This window comes from Natrix helvetica (assembly GCF_964273705.1).
Source record: "Natrix helvetica genome assembly, chromosome: 9".
Taxonomy (NCBI): domain Eukaryota; kingdom Metazoa; phylum Chordata; class Lepidosauria; order Squamata; family Natricidae; genus Natrix; species Natrix helvetica.
The window spans coordinates 22,145,929-22,168,020 of record NC_138560.1 but is presented as its reverse complement, the minus strand read 5'-3'; the positions used below and the strand labels follow the sequence as shown (position 1 = coordinate 22,168,020).

The 22,092-nt window shown below is 44.0% G+C and overlaps 1 protein-coding gene across 2 annotated transcripts in view; it reads right to left on the bottom strand.

Annotated features, from left to right (window-relative positions):
- Nucleotides 1–22,092, bottom strand: part of KCNQ4 (potassium voltage-gated channel subfamily Q member 4) — a 138,613-nt gene that overhangs the window by 49,007 nt on the left and 67,514 nt on the right. For both annotated transcript variants that reach the window (XM_081962804.1, XM_081962805.1), the window contains exon 2: nt 6,390–6,480. In XM_081962804.1, the coding sequence (XP_081818930.1) occupies nt 6,390–6,480 (91 nt within the window). The remainder of the gene's footprint in view (nt 1–6,389; nt 6,481–22,092) is intronic.

Genomic DNA, 22,092 nt, shown 5'->3' with positions numbered 1-22,092 from the left:
TCCTTGCATTCAACGTAAAGGCTCTTCCAGAGGACTTTGGCTTTTCTCCTGGATGGTGGACAAATGGGCACAAATGTCCATCATTCCTGCTCCAATGGGAAATGCGAGAACCTGGCCCTGCAGACTTGCCCCCCAACTGGTCTCGCTGCATCCCTCCTTGCATGAATCAGAAAAAGGGCCTGTTTTCCTGCAGTGTCAGCTATGGCCTCCTTGTCACCTCCCTCTCTATTTTTGTACAAACAGGTACCTATTTTGCTTACTACGGGAAAGTCACACGGACCTTCTTAATTTAGTTTTCATCTCAGTTAGAAGAAAACCAGCGTCAGCTATTTCTGAGAGTTTGGGGGAAAGTTGCTTAAAAGGAGATATCTTTCTTTCTGAGATTTTCCTTCCTTCCTTTTCTTCCAACTGTCACTTGTTCTTTTCCCCCTGTGCAGATGAAAACGAGCAGGTTGTGCTGATGACTGAAACATCCAAATAATTTGTCTTTCTTTTTCAGCTGAGATTTTCCTTCCTTCCTTCTTTCCTTCCTTCCTTCCTTTTCTTCCAACTGTCACTTGTTCTTTTCCCCCTGTGCAGATGAAAACGAGCAGGTTGTGCTGATGACTGAAACATCCAAATAATTTGTCTTTCTTTTTCAGCTGAGATTTTCCTTCCTTCCTTCTTTCCTTCCTTCCTTCCTTTTCTTCCAACTGTCACTTGTTCTTTTCCCCCTGTGCAGATGAAAACGAGCAGGTTGTGCTGATGGCTGAAACATCCAAATAATTTGTCTTTCTTTTTCAGCCAATCTCTTCTATGAAATGGGACTTTCCTTCTTCCCTTCCCGCTGGAACCATGAGCTCTGGCGTCAGAACCCGACAGAAGGCAGGGAATGGGACCACGTGTGCAGGAGGGAGGCTGAGGCTAGAGGAGCCTCCCGCACCTCCCTCCTGCTCATGTGGTTCCATTCCCCGAGGCTCCTCAGCACCTTTTCCCTTTTCCCTTTTTTTTCTTTTCATGATGAGAGCGGTGAGGCTCTGCCTCCCCTGCCTCCCCTGACCGCACGTCCCTGCTTGTCTCCTCTCTGGCCTCTTCACTTTCTAATCCTATCAGGTCCATCTGGTGTCCTTCCTCTCCCTGCTTGGCAGGGCCTCCTCCTTAAAACCTTCTCCCAGTTCCTTGTCCCTTAATTGCAGACCGAGCTTCCTCCCACCCCTTCATCCATCACTCTGTTTTCCTGGCGCCTCCCTGCCAATTATGTTCACTTATCCAGCTTCATCATCCAAAGCTCTCGGAGGAATTCTCTTTCCCCAATCAGTACCACCTCATTGCCCTTGCTGCCTTTGCCTTGCAGGGCCTTTGAAATTGCCATTTCTGCAGGAGCTTCTTAAATCCCTCTGCAAACAAGCCCAGACGCAAACTCTCGCTGTCTTTAATTTGTGGTAAGTCAGTTGGAACAAGTGCCGTTAAATTGCTGCTTTGTGACAAAAAGTGCCATTCATCCCTACAATACTAGATAAATAAATCAATAATTAGCAGATCTAATAAACATTTGCATTCCTCTCCTTCTGCCACAAAGTATGCTTTTCTTCTGCTTGAGTGTCTCTTTTGGAAGGTAGCTGAGGTTTTGGGGCTGCAACATGTCTACGGTGAGATTGAGGATGGAGTTTTCCTTTTTTTTTTTTTGGCCTTGCCAAATCAGTCTCTCCCCTCTTAACTTGCGCCCACACATAGCTATTAATCCCAGCCTTAACCTTTCATTAGTGCCAATGGGAGATTTCCTTTTTGGGAAATCTAATAGCAGGAGGGGCTGCACTGGAGCGGGAAAGGGTTACCTCGTCCTTCTGAAATGCTTTACAGGTAGTCCTTGACTTACGACCATCCGTTCAGTGAGCATTTGAAGTTATGACGGCATTGGGGGGGGGGGAAATGACTTGTGACCAGTCCTCAGAGTTGCAATCATCTCTACATGATCAAAATTCACACCCTAGGCAACTGACATGTATTTACAACAGCTGCAGCATCGGGGGTGGGGGGGAGAGAAGGGGGTGTCACATGATCACCCTTTGCAACCTTCCCTGCAGGGCATTCAGCCAGCAAAGTCACTGGTGAAAGATAGTTTCTTTTAACCAGTGTGTGATTCAGTTAATGAGCACAGAAAGTAAGGTTATAAAATGGAGTGTAACTCAATGACATCACTCCACAATAGAAATTCCAATTGTGATTGTATATCAAGAACTATATGTTGCTGTTGTTAGTTGTGAAGTCGTGTCAGACCCATTGTGACTCCATGGATAACGTTCCTCCAGGCCTTCCTGTCCTCTACCATCCCCTGGAGTCCATTGAAGCTCACGCCTACTGCTTCAGTGACTCCATCCAGCCTCCTCATTCTCTGTTGTCCCCTTCTTCTTTTGCCCTCCATCTTTCCCAGCATTAGGCTCTTCTCCAGGGAGTCCTTCCTTCTCATCAGGTGGCCAAAATATTTGAATTTCATGAACTATCTGTAGTGCCCTCTTTATGTCTGTATTTTTATATATTAGCCACTAGAAGGCAGTACTGGTTCAACTTGGTCTGAACACAGAAGCTAAGCTGTGCCTCTGACTTGGATGGGAGACCACGATGAAATCCCAGCATTGGAAGCAAAACTGGGGATTCTTGAAAACTAAGTTAACAAAAGCATTTCAGGAGGAGATTTTATCTCTTCCATAAAATGCTGTTTCCAAGAAAGCTGCACAGATCTGTCCCTAAAGTTACCAGAAGTCAAACTTAGCATCCGACTTTAACAGCAGACTAGGCGTCCTGCAGACTAAACTCTTTAAGTTAATGCTGTGTCTCAGGCAGCCTTTTAGAGGCCAAGGAGAAGGGCAATAGAAGAACTGAGTTCATCCAATGTTCTCAAGGCGTTCCAATGAGTAACTTTCCAGGATATCTTTCTTTCAAGGCCAACGAAGACTTTTGGCTGGAATTTCTATGAGTTTGCTGGAATCTCTTATCATCACCCACCCAACTGGATTGTCCCAGCTCGAGAAGATCTGCTTTCATTTCTTAAAGATTGGTTCTCACAATGGAGCCTCCCAGAGGTGGTATTCAGCCAGTTCTGACCGGTTCTGGCAAACTGGTAGAGGAAATTTTGAGTAGTTTGGAGAGTTGGCAAATACCACCTAGCCGGTATATCCACCCACATCTATTTGCTGCCTCCCGAGTCCCAACTGATTGGCTGGGTCTTCTTTTGTTGCCCTGCACAGGAGAATGGAGCTGGAAAGCAGGTTAGTGGGGTGTGGAGGGGATGGGGATTTTGCAGTATCCTTTCCCTCCCATGCCCATCAATTCATGCCCATCAAGCCACACGATGCCCACAGAACTGGTAGTAAAAAAAATTGAATCCCACTACTGGAGCCTCCTCTCAGTCCAGGATGGCCCAAGATCCATCAGGAAAGTGGTGCTTCCACTGGAGAAGGAAAGAAGCTCTTGTATGCATTCATTCAGAGAGGCAGTGCAGAACAGCTTAAGCAACTCCTGCAGGGCTGCCCCTCCTATTCAGCCAGGGGGCTCTCCACCTCTGTGGCTATTCCTGCTTTAGCTCCCAGAGTGGACAAACCTTGCCCAGCTGGATATGGTAAAAAAAAAGTCATGACAGCACCTTGACAGTGTGAAGTTCCATTCATGTTTATGGATATCACAGGGGTAGTTGCTTTAAAAAAAATTAACTTGTGTTTAAAATGGTTAAAATAATGCTGTGCAAAATGAATAAAAAGTCTACCCTTAACAGTAACGATGTACTGCAGAAATACTCTTTGGAATAATGGTGTAATGGTATTTATTTATTATTTGTTTGTTTGTTTGTTTGTTTATCAGCAAGTACAAGGAAACAAGTATGAAAACATACAAATAAATGGATATAAATAAACCAAACATAGCCATAAACACATAAAAAGAGGACATATCAATGGGAGAGTAGGACAGGGATGGTAGGCACGCTGGTGCGCTTATGCACGCCCCCTTAGGGACCTCTTAAGAAACATGGTCCCCGGTAGATAGTTTAAGGTCAAAGGTATGTGGGGTTAGAGGAACTAACAACAGGATTAGGTAGGGTCTTCCACACATTTACTATTCTATTGCTGAAATCACTTTTCCTGCAATCAAGATTGGAACAGATTACATTTAGTGTGTATCTATTGATAGTCCTTGTGTTGTGTTGTGTTGTTGTGGTTGAAGTAAAAGTAGTCATTAACAGGTAGGATGTTATGGCAGATTATCTTGTGCACTAAACTCAGGTCAGAACATAGATGGCATAGTTCAAGGTTATCTAGGCCTAAAATTTCAAGCCTGGTGGTATAAGGAATTTTATGACGAGCAGAGTTGAGGACTCTTCTCTAATGTTTTAATGTCCGAGATGCAGTGTGGGTTCCAGGCAGGTGAGCAGCATTCAAGGGTAGGTCTGGCAAAGTTTTTGTATGCCCTAGTTAGCAGCATAGCATTACTAGAGAGAATACGCGGGAAAGATCTTGGGAGAAGGGAGGGGGAACTAGAGAATTGCCAGATAAGAATGGGGGAGCTGCAAAATGGGCAGAAAAAGAAATACAGAAAATAAGCTTGCTAATTTCTCTGGCTGTAAAAGAGAGGGCAGGAGATTTCTACATTCAGACTTGCAAGATTCTGTTAATGTAGCTTTACAATAACGTTGAATTAGCTCATCGTGTCTGTTTCTTGTCTGGTTTACCTGAGAAGGATGACAGGTTAATTGAAACTGAATGATTTGGAACGGAGTCTCAACTCTCCAGAGATTCAATTTTTGTCCTAGCCCTGCTGGCCTTTTATACGGCATTAAAAAACCTGCTTTTCCCTCAGGCATTCAGGCTAGGATGCTAAATGCACCCATCTTGGAAGAGGCTATGATATGGCTTGACAAGCAGATGGTACGTCTGGGCTTTTTAAATTTTTAATGGTTGTTTTTGTTGACCGTTTTTATCGTGGTGTTAGCTCAACAGAGCCACTCCAGCAAAATGAATAAATACTACATATTAAGACACATAAATATTAGAAGTTTATATTAATATACAGTATAAGCATTTCATATATATAATGAAAGGCAAAACACCCTCTCAGCAAACCAGTACTAAACTGGTTAGGAACCCACCACTGACGCAGAGTCCTCGTCCGAGCCTTCCCCAGACTCCAGGACTGGCCCATGTTCCTCCCCAACCTCTTCCCTGTCCAACTCTGCTGCCAGCTCTGCAGGCCACTGGCAGGCCACAACAGGGCTATAAAAGCACTATGAAGCAGTATATTAGTCTATTGCTATTGAGCGAACCAGGAAAATTAAACCAATTTAGTGACCAAACTTTCCTGGGTGATGTGATTCTAGCTTGAGTGTATTTGTGGGAAGGGTGCTTACAACAACTGCAAAGACCATGTGTCAGTGTCCCAAATAGCATCTAAAGGTAAATCAGAGTCCGAGGCAAAGGATTCCTCAAAGTTCCAATTTATTAAGAGAGCCATGTTGGCACATCTGGGAAAACCCGAATCTGAAAGTTTCCCGGTTTTCCCCATCCAGTTGAAAGTTCAAGATCTTGCCCCCACACCCACAAGTCCATCTTCCACTGCCATGCTGGCAGTTCCACCCATCCAATTCCAATCAGGTGCAGAGGTGCAAAGACAAAGGATGACCTTGGCTTTCTAGAAAGAATTTTGTTATGGCTACATAGCATCTAACTCCGTACAATCCCCCCTCCAATTTTCCCACAATAGAAAATGCATAGCAGAATAATAGAAAGTGTGGCAGGCCAAAGATCGAAAAGAAAATATGACTGCAGGCCTGACACCATGCTGTCTTGGAATCCTAGCAAATATTCTTCACCAACCTACCCTACCTCACCCCCCTCTTGTAGCAATTAAAAACAAAGACTGAAAGAACTTCTCTCCCCCTACTTACCTACAGAGAAGTTGGGTTCACAATACATTGAACCGTAAAGCTGAGTTACTAAAGCAAAATGCATGTGAGTCCCTTCCCATGCAATGCCCAAAGAACCACCATTCAACCAATAGGCTGAGACAATGTCTGGATTCTCAGAACATCATGTGTAACCTCAAATGACTCAGTCTGGCTTTAACCAAACAACATTAGGAGAAAATCCCAGAAGGTTGCTGAAGAATCTTCAAATGCCCATAACTTCTTCAAATAGCATCTTCAAATCCTCATAACTTTAACCTTAAACTGTCTACTATTGACCCCATTCCTAAGAGGTCTGTAAGGGGCGTGCATCATGCCTACCATCCTTGTCCTACTGTCCCCATTTATTTGTCCCCATTTCATTCATACTCATGTTTATTCTAATACCTGTTGTCTTGTAAATGATTGACAAATCAAATAAATAAATTAAAAGAAGAAAGAAGAAGGAGATCTCCCTTACCAGGATGAAGAGATACTCGTTGGCAAATGTATGATGCTCAGGAATAGTTGAAAACACAGATAAAATCAGACAGCTGAAGACCAGGATAAATCTGCAAGAAGAAAAAGGAGGAGAACATGGGTTAGTCCAAGCCAGAATCCACAAGAGTTATTGTGTCATGTGGACACAGGGCTTTCTGGTATCACAACTTGTCTGAGAATCATATCTTGGAGGGAGTTAGGCCAGTGTTCCCACTCAAATTGCGCCAAAAAATGTGATTCTGCCCTCAAGGTTTCTCATGATCCTCTGGGGGATCCCAACTCATAATTGGAAAAGACAAAAACAAAACTCCAAATGATGTAAAGAGGTTAGCGAAATGTTCTGAAAACAACAGAATGAAACCTGAGAGAGACAAATGCAGACTTCTTCACGGTGAGAAAGAAGTTAAACCCACAGTTATAGTTGGACACTAGTTATGCACAAATAGAATCTTTGTTACCTCGAGGGTTGAATATGAATCACCAATGTAATCCGGCTACAAACAAATATGTCCATTTTAGACTGTAGTAATAAAAATATGATTTCCAAATTATAAGCTACATTAGCTGTATTTTATTTGGCATCTGCTGCCTCCCATCTTGAGTACTTGACACTTGACAATTCTGGACACTGGATTTTTTGAAAGATACTGAAAAGCTGGAACAGACATAGAAGATCATGAGCTATGGAACTGGGCATGGTTTGCATTAATGCTAGGACTGAAGCAGCGGTGGGATTCAAAAATGTTAGCAACTAACACACAACGTTCCAAGGGAAGTACATATTAAATTTCTTAGAAAGCCTACAAGAGATGAGGTCTTAGGAGCTCAGAGAGGGGACCATTAAAATATAAAGACAAAGAAATAGCCATTCTTAAACAAATTTCGAAGAAAGTAAGAGATAAGAGGAAGAAATATTCCTCTTTATCAAAGAAATTATATGATAAAGGAGTTTGGTTTAGATAGTTATTGCCAGAAGGAATGTTGATCTTTTGGGAGGGCAATAGAATTAGAATCAACACAGTTGTGGAGGCAGAGGCCTTCATTAAAAAACACATTGCCTTTCTAGATGGAACAGGGGACAGTACACAAGATATGGAGGGAGGGGCCGTGGCTCTGCCAGAGGACAGGGGGGGGGAGGAAGCAACATCGAGAACACTCAGGTCACAAAAATACGTTTGAAATATTATTGCAATTGTTGTTATAATGTAATTGTTGGAAGTGACATATAAGATGATTGAATATATTGTTGATATAATGTAAAACAAAAAGCTGCCAATGTTTATCTTTTAATTTTTGATCTTTATTTTTTTTTCTGTAAAAGTTGTGAGATTTGGGGGGATTTCTACCTTTCGCATGATGTAGCTGTCAAAATTTTGTATACCTACCTACCCCTTCCTATAAATATTTGTAAAAACCAATAAAATTCTTTTTTAAAAAAAAGTTAGCAACCAGTTCTCAGCCCGGTTGCTGGATGAGTGTGACCATGATGGGCATGGCCTACTCAGCCTCCTGCACCACAGGGGGGTCTTTTCTGCCTTCCCCATGCTCTGGGGGCTTTTCCTGAGCCTCCTGGAGGGCGAAATGGCCTTCCCTGGGCTCCAGAGGTCAGAAATGGGCCCGTTTCTGGACATCTGGGCGTTTTTTGCCCTCCCAGAGACTCCTCCCGGGCCCTGTTCTTCTGGGACGGGAGAGGCAGTATGGGAGAGGCCAGCCAGTTCTTGCAACAACCAGTTTAGCAAACTGGATGCAAAACTGACATCCAGTTCGCCCGAACCAGGGTGAACCGGCTGAATCCTACCCCTGGACTGAAAGGATTTTCCATGGATAAATCACCTCAATGATAATTATTATGATTAGCTTCAACCTCTTTTCTATCATACAAGAGCACAGAATTTGGAATGCCAATCCTAAAGTTCCAGGAAGGAAGACCTAATTAAATGCGGGGGGGGATGTAAGACCTCTTTGATAAGGGAACCATTTCCCCAGACATGTGACAGACTTACCTTTATTGAATGGATTCAGACAGAGGATGGATACCATCTTTGTGGGATGCTTGGTTTGGGATTCCTGCACTGAACAGGTGGTTGGACTCAATGGACTCTTACGATAGTATCATTCCGTGATTCTCTCTTGTATAAGAGGGAAGGAAAGTTGGGTTAAAAGGGGTTAGGTTCCCCGCACAAGCGTGCTAGTTGTTCCCAACTCTAGGGGGCAGTGCTCATCTCCCTTTCTAAACCAAAGAGCCAGCGCTGTCCGAATATGTCTCTGTGGCCATATGGCCAGCATGACTAAATGCCAAAGGTGCACAGAATGCTGTTTCCTTCTCTCCAAAGGTGGTCCCTATTTTTCTACTTGCATTTTTTACCTGCTTTTGAACTGCTAGGTTGGCAGAAGCTGGGAAAAGTACAGGGAGCTCGCTCCATTACGTGGTGCTAGGGATTTGAATCGCTGAACTGCTGAACTGATTGACATGCTCAGCATCTTAGTTGCTTAGCCATTAGCTGAGCCCAAACCTTAACAGGTGAAGTCCTCTTCCTAAGTCAGAATCTGGAAACTTGGTGAAGTGCAAATAAATGTGTGCCAATGTGGTGAGGTGATGAAGGTTTTGAGACCCCAGTTCTAATCCTCCCTTAGCTCCAAAAGCTTCCTGGGGGAATTTGGGCCAGTCCTTCTTCTCAGTCTCAGCAGCAGGGGAGTGTAGTAGGGAAGGAGTTACATTAGGACCAGGAAGACACTGAGAATTTGAATCTTAGGATCCAAGAATCCAAAGGAACCTTCAGGCCATTTTGTCCACTACCCTGCCCAATACAGTAATCTAAATTAAAGCATTCCTGATAATATTTATTTGTTTGTTTGTTTGTTTGTCAAACATGTACATGATAACAAGTATAGGTATGAACATAAACACGAACAAAGGAAGTGAGTACAGATAAATGGGGGCAGTAAGACAGGGATATTAGGCAAGCTGAGGGGCTTGTGCATGCCCCCTTTACGGACCTCTTAGGAATGGGGTGAGGTCCATGGTAGATAGTTTAAGGTTAAAGTTTTGGAGGTTTGAGGATGTAACAACAGAGTCGGGTAGAGCATTCCAGGTGTTGACCACTCTGTTGCTGAAGTCGTATTTTCTGCAATCGAGTTTGAACCGCTTTACCTTGAGTTTGTATCTATTGTTTGCCCCTGTATTATTGCGGTTGAAGCTGAAGAAGTGAGCTTTGCTGAATACCACCTTTGCTAGGATACACCCAGAAATGAGGACCCCCCCCCACTTCCTTTGGTAACTGGTTCCATTATCAAACTGACCTCTTAGGACATTTTTTCCTACCATTTTCTAATCCCTTCTCCCTTGAATATCCAACACCTTCCAAGCTTTGGGGAATGAGGCAGCAGCAATGCAAACCATGATAAAAGAAAAACAGGGCATTGAATTTTAGTTTGTCATATATCTGCCATACATTCTCTTCCTCCATCTTCCCTGAGTCTTTACGCCACCCGAGTTCGGGTCAGCGATCCAGGCAGCATCCCGAAGGTCAGAGAAGCTGGTAAAGTATTTTAAGGGAGATTCAGGTTAATGTCAGGGTTCCAAATAGCATTCAAAAGTAAATCAGAGTCCAAAGCAAAGTATTGCTCAAAGTTCTAATTTATTAAGAGACCCATGTTGGGAGGACTTCCGGTTCTGGCGGCTGACGGCAACGGGCAAGTCCTTTGCCCGCTCCGGCTCCCTGGTGGGCTTCCCCACTCCTTGGGGGGCACAGGACGCCCCGGAGAGGCATCCTGCCGGAGGAGCGGCTTGGCGGGGGATCCCTGCATCAGCGGCGGCTGGTGGGGGGCCCCCGCTTCACTCTAGGCATTGGGGAGCAGTATAGGAGGGCGCGCAGCGTCTTCGCAACAGGCTGACTGGAGAATGAAAAAATAGAAGGAAGCAGCGGCGGTGTGGTGAGGCGCTTCCCCCCTTCATTCCCTTTCTTGACTTGAAGGATTTTTCAGCTCTTTAAAACTTTTACTTTCGGATTGCTTTGGAGGCGCGGCTGGAGGGAGGGGGATTTCCCCCCCCCCTTGGACAAGTGGCTTGGAACAATTTGCTCTCAGCCCCGGGGGAAGGAGGAGGGGGGAGAGCCAACCAATGCAGCCTCACCCTTGCTAAAGTGACTTTTCATTGAATCTAACTCCATAACTTATTGATGATCTGAGGACTTTGGGAACTTTTGAAACTCTGTTATGCCTCTGAGCCCAAAGCTGGCAGGGCAAGATGGCACACTTCCGTTGTCTTCATGAATTGTGAAACCTGACTCCACCTTTAAAATTCAGGCTTCCGGTCTTTGTCTCCATGCCACCCAGAAGAATCTCTTGTGGATTGTTACTCTTTGAACTCTCTGGGGGGAAAATTTTTCTCTATTGCCAGACTGACTAGAGAAACTCTCTTCTGCTTGGATCTTCTGCCTCCTGGACTCATCTGGCTGCTCTGCTTCTTCAGTTGTCCATTCTCCATACTGACTGAACTCTTTACTTTATAAACTATGTCTCCTAAAAGACCACCCCCTGGAAAACCTGGCTTTGCTACCTCTGCCCCGACATCTGCAACATCCAGTCCTGCCACACAATCAAAGATTACAGAACTGATGCAACCTAAGAGTACAGAGATGGATTTGCAACAAATGCTTCAGCAACTTATACAGGGCCAGGAGGAAATTAAGAAACAATTAAAGGAAATGAAAGAAGAAATTAAAGAGAACCAAGTCCAAATCTATAAGAACTCACAGAGACTGGACCTTGTGGAGGGTGGAGTGGCGGAGGTGGGGGGGGTAGAAGCTGTGCAGAAGGGAAACAAAGAACTTGATACCCAGCAAATGAAAACAGAATTTGAGAGAATGTCCTTTTATCTTAGATTTCAAAATGTCATAGAAGCAGATGGGGAAAATATAAGGGACATTATGACAAACATTTTGGCTGAATACATACACAAAGAAAAACAACAGATGGAATGGGAGATAGATCTGGTTTATAGAGTGAACTCAGCTTATGCCAGAACACACAATGTACCCAGGGAGGTCCATATTAAATTTCTTAGAAAAAGCACAAGAGACGAAATTCTGGGTGTACAAAGGGGGCAGGCACTGACATACCACGATAGGGAAATAACCATCTTGAAGCAGATCCCCAAGAAAATTAGGGAAAAAAGGAAAAATTATTCGCAATTGGCGAATAAATTATACCAGAAGGGGGTGTGGTTTAGATGGTTGATGCCTGAAGGTATGCTGATATTCTGGGAGGAGACAAGAATTAGAATTAGTACACCCATAGAGGCACAGGCCTTTATGGAAAAAAACAAAACACACCTAGAAAAAACAGAAGATCCTACAACGGATATGCAGGACACGGGAGGGGCCGGAGCTCTGCCAGCGGGGGGAGAAGGGGCAATACCAAGAAAGCTCAGATCACAAAAATGAATAAGAAAATCACATTGTTATAAACTGACCGAAAGTAGTAATGGAATTATATGTGGATTATACACTACAATGTATAAACTGATTGAAAATACCAATAGAACTAATATGCTGATTATATATGATTATGTATTAATGTTTTATACTCAGATGTATAATATGAGTTTGGAGGGAGGGGGCGCCTGCCACACTTTGCAACTGCCAAAATTTGTATACCTTTCCATTTACCTTTTCCCTTATAAATGTTAAAAAAACCAATAAAATTTCTTTATTAAAAAAAAAAGAGACCCATGTTGGCACATTTGGGAAAACCCGAATCTGAAAGTTTCCTGGTTTTCCCACCCAGTTGAAAGTTCAAGATCCTGCCCCCACAACCACAAGTCCATCACATGGTCCAATCTCCCACTGCCATGCTGGCAGTTCAACCCATCCAGTTCCAGTCAGGTGCAGAGGTGCAAAGACAAAGGATGGCCTTGGCTTTCTAAAAAGAATGTTGTTATGGCTACATCACATCTAACTCTGTACCATCCCCCCCTCCCATTTTCCCACAATAGAAAATGCATAGCAGAATAATAGAAAGTGTGACAGACCAAATATCCAACAGAAAAGATGGCTGCAGGCCTGACAATATCAAGGGGCTGGATCAACTCTGAATGTGGGGCTGTCCTCTCCAATGCTTGCTCTATCCTCCGGTGACAAGCACTATGGCACATCCAGACCTGTTTTAGCTTGAAGGAGACCTTGACTTATGTGGATCAATGTCCATCTGTTCAGATGGAAATGAATATCATTGCCCATTAACCATTCATTTGGAAGGAGCATCATTGTTGACAAAAAGGAACAGCTCCAGAAACAACATGGTTTCCCCCCCGCCCCCCCCCCCCCGGTTATCTCCTCTAATCTTGTGGTTTGCGTCTTTCTTCTGTCTTCTGGGTACAAACAATTTGGATATGAGCAGCCACTTAATCCATCAGCAAAAAAAAAGTCCACGTCTACCAAACTGCAGATGTACACTTTGTTGATAGATGGCAGCATGGGACAATCAATGGAGTTGGAGAAACTTCCAAATCTGATCCTTCTGGGCAATGGCTGATCTTTGATCATAACAATAACTTTGAGAGTCCTGGACCCAAAATATTCTGAGCTTAAAATGATTATTTATGAGTGTCAGGAGCTTAAGAAAGAAAATAAAACATTCTGGGCTCTAGGCTTTTCCCCATGTTTCATTTCCTGTATTTATCTCCCAAACATACATCTTTAACAGATTAACAGAGATGGAAGGGACCTTATAGGTCATCTAGTCCAACCCCCCCCCCCACTCAATCAGGAGATCCTACACCATTTCTGACAAATGGCAGTCCAATCTCTTCTTGAAAGCTTCCAGTGATGAAGCCCCCACAACTTCCAAAGGCAAGCTGTTAGTCTATTCATTTCTGCACATTCTAATATTTTCACTAGAAAAGGGTCACAAAATCCTGTTGGGAGGGAGGGATCTTTATTCAGCAGGGAAAAATATGTCCTTTACTTTCCCTATCAGAAAGCAGCCAATCTTTTGGTATGTGAGGAAATGCAGAGGTGTCAGAAGGAGCATTGCCTGGGAGAAATTATGGTCTCCCTGGGAATAATCTCTCTGTTCAAATAACAGATTAACAGAGGTGGAAGGGACCTTATAGGTCATCTAGTCCAATCCCCCCGCTAGAGCAGGAGACCCCACACCATTTCTGACAAATGGCAGTCCACTCTCCTCCTCTGAAGGCAACTTCCATTCCATGGGTTAATTGTTCTCACTGTCAGAAAGTTCCTCCTTATTTTTGGTTGAATCTCTCCTTGGTCAGTTTCCATCCATTATTCCTTGTCTGGCCTTCAGGGGCTTTGGAAAATAGCTTAACGCACTCCTCTCTGTTTGCAGCCCCTCAAATATTGGAACACTGTTCTCATGTCTCCCCTGGTCCTTCTCTCCCTAGACTAGCCAGGCCCAGTTCCTGCAACTGTTCTTCATATTCCATCTGTGATGGAATCTTCTTAAATTTCTCCTACTTGAAGCTAACTCACTCAAAATACAACTCTTGTTTCATTTGGGCACACTGGTACTAAATGGGAAATCTCCCTCTGAGGTGTGGAATAAGGGGAGGAAGAGTTATGATTTTGGGATGCTCCCCACAAACACATATAGAAATACATCTATATTAAACAAAGGAAGCTACTGCCCTGAGTCACACCCAGAAGCAAAAGGTTCTACTCTAGGTCAGTCCTTTAGGAGTTCACTTTTTATCTGCTGCATTCTATTTTATTTTGTTTTTAATCTGATCAGCAAAGAATTTCAAAATTGGAGGGTCTGACTCTTAGCCCATCACTAAGGACACTAGGCAAGGGATGTGGTGACTCAGTGGCTAAGATGCTAAGCTTGTTGATCAGAAAGGTTGGCAGTTCAGTGGTTCGAATCCCTAGCGCAGCGTAACGGAGTGAGCTCCCGTTACTCGTCCCAGCTTCTGCCAACCTAGCAGTTCAAAAGCATGTAAAAATGCAAGTAGAAAAATAGGGACCATCTTTGGTGGGCAGGTAACAGCGTTCCATGCACCTTCGGCATTGAGTCATGCCAGCCACATGACCATAGAGACTTCTTCGGACAGCACTGGCTCTTGGACTTTGAAATGGAGATGAGCACCGCCCCCTAGAGTCAGGAATGACTAGCACATATGTGCGAGGGGAACCTTTACCTCTACCTAAAGATATCAGGACAGGCCCACCTTTCATTCTGCAAAGGTATGAATGCACATGGGAGAAGAAATACTCATGCCTAATGGCAAATAGAGATGCATACATTTCATATATGCTTCAATCTTCTAAAATGTGTTTAATAGCATTATCATCATCAATGTCATCTCGTATTTTTGCCTAGAACACAAGCAGGTGTTCATCAAGAATGGTGATATTACTCCATAAGGAGGAATTGGGGACCACCAGGAAGAGATGCCATACAAAGGAAGCTTGGAAGAAGTCCTTTTGTTGCAAGAAGTTTGGCTTTTTCTCCTTTTCTTTTCAACTATGCTTAGTTCAGTTTAGGTGCTTACATGTTGCTGTTGTTTTGCATCAGAATAGGAGAAAATAAACCACTCTTTCTGGCAAAGACAGAGGGGCATCTTGAGGACTCAATAATGAATATTTAAAGAATATTTGCAGACCTGGTCCTACAGATTGCAAACCTCATTCTTTCCAGCCATACAAACACACCACACTTTGTTTTTACCCTTGTGGTCGGCTCCAGAATTGAACACGGGGCTTCGGATGAGGACCTTTGTGGCTCTTTGAGTGTTTAAGGTTGCCGGCCCCGGACTAGGCTGAGAGAGAGGAGCTCCATGACTGAACTTGGTCTAAATCAGTGTTCCACAAACTTGGCAACTTTAAGATGTGTGGACTTCAACTCCCAGGATTCCTCCACCTGGGAAAGTTGGGAGTTTCAGTCCACCCATCTTAAAGTTGCCAAGTTTGAAAAACAGAGTTAGATGAAGGACAAGGTTGAGGAAAGCAGGAGGAAGCCCATACCGGAGCTGTGAAATGTATTTTATCAGGCAAACACTGATGACCAGAAGGGCAGGGCAGTGAAAAGGAAACACACAATGTAGAATCAAAACAAGTTCACTAATATAAGATGTTGCAAGGACTACTATGAAAGACATTTTTTGAAAAGTAAAAACAATACAAATGTGCAAAAACAGAAAGTAAGGAAAAGTGATAAATAAGAAAGTAATGAAAGAAAAATAGAAAAAAGATATGGAGTGACTTCCAGTCTTTATTCACATAAAATGCATTTATATTTTATGCTGTCTTTCTAAGTTTACATCATGTCTTCCTTCTTTCCATATTCTACCCTTTCCAATCAACAAACTCATAAATCGCAAGTTCATTTTTTTTCCATGTTCAGAAAAAAAACATCACAAAGTGTTTCCAGTCATTAACAAATGTAGTTATTATCTTTTTCCTAATCAACAAGTCGAATTTTCCATCTCTGCACTTTTGTCATTTTCCCCAACCATTCCTCCATTGTGAGTAAAGATGGGGCAATGACCGTTAGCTATTTAAAATCAAAAATCCACAAACTTCTGGAAAGAGGTTCATTAACAATTGCATTTTCAGTCTGCTTGTAAGAAATGGTCCCTAGGCAAATTCCATGGAAAGAGTACATACAATCAAATCCAACCCCAGACAGCATAGAAAATAATTTAGAAACATTTTCTCCAAAAGCCTAGAATGTAAATTGTAAAGTCTCTTAGGCAAGATAATCCATCAGCGAGAGGGGGCATAAAAAGAAAATCAAGATGGTGTCCATTGACGTATAAGTTTAAAAAATGGAGTTTCTAGGTTTGCTTTAGCTCCAGCCAGCCTTTAAACAATGGAATATTACTTTTATTAATGTGTTAAACCATGATTAGTATTATAACAGGCTTGTTAGACTTCCTTAAAGAGAAAAGCAGTAAAGTGGAACTCCCATTTTCAAGAGAAATATATTTCAGATGCTAATAGAGGGAAAATTAGTATATTTGGGATGCATTTTGGTTTGGTGATGGATGGAAAGAAGATAGATGTAGAAAGTAAAGAAGGAGACTTTTATGGAGATTGTCAGTCCTGGAAGCCATCTTTTGCATTGGGCCTTCAGATGTGCCATATTCAATGCTGTGGGAAAATGGGAGGGGGATTATAAGGAGTATGGGAGATAAGTATATAGTCTAAATAACATTCCTTTCTCAGAGAGTCAAGGACATCTGGCCCTGCACCTTGAGGGGTGTGACTGGGAGGCATCTCCAGTTGGGATGGTGCCTGATTGGGCCATGTGATGGACATGTGGGTGATGGGCAGGGACTTGGACTTTCACTTGGGTGGGGAAAACATGGAAGCTTTCAGATTCAGGTTTTCCCAGATGTGCCAATATGACATCTCTAATAAAATGGAACTTTGAGGAAACTCCAGCCTCGGGAGTCTTCTTTCGTTAGGGTGTTACTTGGAACCCTGACAGAGACCTTCAAAGTTATCTTCACCAGTCGAATGAGCAAAATGTAGCTCTCCAATCAGGATGAACTCCACAAAGTTTCCTGATTGTCAAGCATCTAGATTTAGATCCAGATTATTATTATTCAGGGCCCGACACACGAGGGAGGTCACACCTTGGACCTTGTTTTTGTCTCTGGCCAGTGGTTGAGTGATCTGGGAGGAGTGAATTTAACCATCACTCCTCTGTCATGGTCAGATCACTCACTCCTCCGACTTGACTTCCCTGGTGCTACCCCCCGCTGCGGGGAGGCGGAACCAGAAAGCACTAGATGGTTCCGCCCCAGGCGCCTGATGGAACCAGATAGGTTCCAAACGGAGCTTGGGCCACCTCCTGCAGCCCTGACCCGCCCTCGGGTAGAGGACTTGGTGGCCGTGTGGAACAATGCGACTACCGGGGCCTTGAACCGGGTGGCGCCTTTGCGGCCTCTCCGGCGGCAATGATCCACCCTGGCTCCTTGGTTCACCGAGGAGCTAAGGGCGATGAAGCACCGCAAGAGATGCCTAGAGAGTCGTTGGAGATCCTCCCGATCCGAATTTGACCGAGCACAAGTACGAGCCCACTTAAGAATGTACCTTGTGGCATTGAGAACGGCCAAACATCAATATTGTGCCGCTCTCATTGCATCCGCAGAGAACTGCCCTGCCGCCCTGTTCCGGGTGTCCCGCTCCCTTCTGTTTCAGAGGCCGCGGAAGGCCCCTTTACAGGGCAGGGCAGAGGAATTTGAGAAATATCTGCAGGATAAAGTCGCTCAAATCCGGAAGGATTGGGTCCCCTTCAGTGGTCCAGTCGAGACGCCAGTGGCGAGTCTTGAGAAACCTTTCTGGGAGGAGTTTGACTTGGTTGTCATCGAAGGTTTGGACAGATTGCGTGGACGACTGCGACCTACCACATGTTTACTGGACCCGTGTCCCTCCTGGCTTGTACTGGCATCCTGGGAGGTCACACGCGACTGGCTCCTGGGCCTAGTGAATGCTTCGTTGGGTGAGGGGTCTCTTCCGGCCACCTTGAAAGAGGCGGTGGTGAGACCCTTGCTCAAGAAGCCTTCCCTGGACCCTACGGAGCTGGCCAATTATCGTCCTGTCTCCAACCTTCCCTTTCTGGCGAAGGTTGTAGAGAGTGTGGTGGCTTCTCAGTTCCCACGACATCTGGAGGAGAATGATTATCTAGACCCGCGCCAGTCCGCCTTTCGCCCCGGGCACAGCACAGAGACGGCCTTGGTCGCGTTGGTTGATGATCTCTGGAGGGCCAGAGATAGGGGTTGTTCCTCTATCCTGGTCCTATTAGACCTCTCGGCGGCTTTTGATACCATCGACCATGGTATCCTGTTGCACCGACTGGAGGGGCTGGGGGTCCAGGGCACCGTTTTGCGGTGGTTCGGCTCCTACCTTTCTGGCCGGATGCAACGTGTGTTGGCAGGGGAGCAGAGGTCGACCCTAAGCCCCCTTACTTGTGGGGTGCCACAGGGGTCGGTCCTCTCGCCACTCCTGTTCAACACATACATGAAGCCGCTGGGCGAGATCATCCGTGGTTTCGGGGTGGGATATCATCTGTACGCTGATGATACTCAGCTGTACATTTCCACCCTGAACCACCCCAACGAGGCCGTCGAAATGATGTCCCGGTGTGTGGAAGCCATACGGGTCTGGATGGATGACAACCGACTCAAGCTCAACCCTTCCAAGACGGAGTGGCTGTGGGTTCCGGCCCCCCGGTTCAACCAGTTAATTCCATCTCTAGCCATTGGGGGCATTCAACTCGCCCCCGTGGAGCGGGCGCGCAATTTGGGCGTCCTCCTGGATGCCAGGCTGTCCATGGATGACCATGTGACAGCCGTGGCCAGGGGGGCGCTCCACCAGGTTCGCCTGGTGCGCCAATTGCGCCCCCTATTGGACCAGGACGCCCTACGCACAGTCACCCATGCGCTGGTGACGTCTCGCCTGGACTACTGCAACGCTCTCTACATGGGGCTTCCCTTGAAATGCACTCGGAGACTGCAGTTGGTCCAGAATGCGGCCGCGCGGGTGATTATGGGGAGTACTAGGTACTCCCATGTGACACCTCTCCTGCGCGAGCTGCACTGGCTTCCTGTGGTCTATCGGGTGCATTTCAAGGTCTTGATTATGATCTTTAAAGTGCTCCATGGCTCAGGACCTAGTTACCTGCGGGATCGTATTCTGCCCCATACATCCCTGCGACCCATCCGCTCGCACAGAGAGGGACTTCTTCAGGTGCCGTCCACCAGACAGTGTCGAGGGGCGGCGCCTAGGAGCAGAGCCTTCTCTGTGGCGGGCCCAGCCCTGTGGAATGACCTCCCTCCGGATATTAGGACCACCACTGACCTCCGCTCCTTCCGTATAAAGCTCAAGACCCACCTATTCCAAATAGCTGGCCTGGCTCAACCATAACTGCATAACGCTCCTGACGGGTTTTTTTTTTTTTTAATTTGGTAATTTTATTTAATGGGATTTTAAATTGTGTTTTTAATTGTCTTCACTTATTAGTCTACCTCCTCCATGCACATGTAGATGCACATGTAGATGTCTTTGTTTTTTATGTATGTATGTTGTCTCTATCTGTATTTTATTTGTTTTGATTGTACGCCGCCCCGAGTCCTTCGGGAGAGGGTTGCGGCTAATCAAATAAAATTATTATTATTATTATTATTATTATTATTATTATTATTATTATTATTATTATTATTATTATTATTATTATTATTATTATTATTAGATTTAGATTTGCAGGACCTAAAGAAACATGACTAGCCTCAAAAGCTGGAAGGGAAGTTGAACTTGACAGGTACTGGGATAAGAGACCATCAGGACATCCCCAGAAGGATCAAATAGACTGAGAAGACCTCCCCCCTTTGCCCCCTCCCAACATTCAGAAGAAAATAAGGCATATGGCTTTCATAGCCTGCTAAGAAATCTACATGGATGTAGTTATCATCATATTCAGAGAAAAACAGAGATAGCCTTGAAGAAGATGCAGTATTTAGCATATCTGGAACTTAGCCTAGAAAATGAGAATGAGGAAGAAACTCAAGATTATCTACCTTGACTCACTTTAATTTAAGAGGGAGGGGAATGCTTTCAAGAGTCTTCTATTACAGTTTAATAACACAGGGGTGTTCAGTTAAATGGTTGACAAGTACTATTTTCTGGCCAAGCCCTTAGGCTCTGGTTTGATTCATTTTATCATTTTAGAGCAATGTTTCTCAACTTTGGCAACTTCAAGATGTGTGGACTTCAACTCCCAGAATTCTCCAGCCAGCATGTTTGGCTGGGGAAATTTAGGACTTGAGGTCCACCCCTCTTAAAGTCATCAAAGTTAAGAGACACTGTTAAAAGACCCCAATATCTTTACGTTTGAGACTTCCTGGCTCAATGTGTTTGGTACCCCATGTAGTATCACCAGTTGCAGAATCCACCATTCCAAACATTGGGTGATTAAAACTTAAATTATAATTACGTGCAACCCCAAGGAAGTTTTAGTTCCCCTTCTCTGTCTGAATATGCACAGACACTGGGATTTATTTACTTAATTACAAGTTATTAAACTAAAATTCCTAAAAACCCATCCCAAATACAGTAAAAAAGAAAACACCCTAGTATGATTAATAGTGAATAATGATAAGCAAAATAAAAAGGGGGAAAGTGTGTAGGCATACCAACAGTAGATCAAGTAATTAAATAATAAATGAAAATTACAGATTAGGGGAAAAATTCAATTCTTGTAAAATATGAAATCACAAAGGAAGCCAGAGATTAGTTTATCTATTATATCAGGGGGGAAACTATTCTCATAGATTAGATCCAAACAGGAGTTGGAATTCCGTGAAAATGTAGGAAAGGAGCAAGCAGAGGCGGAGGGGGTGGAGTTAAAGGCATTATCAGTTTAGAGTCCTTGCATTGCCACAAGGGACCCAAATCCAGTCCCCCCCACCCTTGATTTCTGTTGACCGTTAAGGGGAACCAATTTAGTGCTGATGGTATGTTCCAGCATAACTGGAGCACCTCAAGCAATTTCAACCAAACTTGGTACACAGATGACTTACTCTCTGGAAACAAATATTGTGGGGGTAAGACATCCCTAACACCCTCAGGGTGTATGTTTTGTTAAGATGCAGCCTGTTGTGCCTTTCAATGGCTTCCACTGTACTGCTGTAAAATGGCTTTTACTGTACAGTGCAGTGGAGTTGCCATGGTCTTCACAGTACTCCACGAGGAGGCTCCCTCTGGTAAGGGGGAAAATCCAACATTAGAAATTATTACGTTTGGCCTGGACATTTTCGCCCTATAAATAAATACCTGGGCAACGCCGGGCTATCAGCTAGTTCTTAATAAATCTTAAATGCTGCAACCTTATAAATAATCCTGAGTCTTTTTTTTTTACAGACATGTACACAAAAGCTAAGTTTAATTTTGGCTTAATCATTTCATTTTCTGCTTCAGCATGTGGAGAGAATCAACCTTATTTGGTTGGTGTATTTGCGAAGTATTGAGCAAATCCAGAAGGAAGGGACCAAATGAAGCGTGGATGCAAACTTTGAGGAGCTTGGGGAACACCTGCAACATTTTTTTTCAGATAATGAACCTTTTCACCATTTCTAACCTTCCATATGGATTTCTCTTCTCACCTAAGATATGCTTTTTATGGCTCACTTGCTGAGATTTCCAGCCTTTTTGCTCCAACTGCTTAGGTTAGTTATTGTTGGTTTTATCTCTTAGTTACAGTTAACTGCTTTGACTTTCTTTTTAAAGCATTTAATAATTTTAAAGAATAACAAAAACAACATTCAACTCGGACCTAAAAGCTTTTGGGTTTCAAGTCATAATTGAAATGTTAATGAAATATTTGAGTGTTTCAAGTTATGGAAAATTTCAGGAGGACCTAGGTCTGTCTTCCTTCCTCCTTCCCTTCCTCCCTCTCCCCCTCCCTTTCTTTCTTTCTTCCTTCCTTCCTTCTTCCTTCTTTCCTTTCTTTCTTTTCTTTCTCCTTCCTTCCTTCCTCCTTCTATCATTTCTTTCATTTCTTTCTCCTTCCTTCCTTTCTTTTTTTCTTCCTTTCTCCCTCCCTCTGTTCGTATAAATAAAACCAGACAGAAACGTTCATTGTGTTGGAAATGCTAAAGAAATGGGAGTCAGATCCTTTGGCGCCTTTGGAAGACATCTTGCACCAAGTTGGAAACTGAA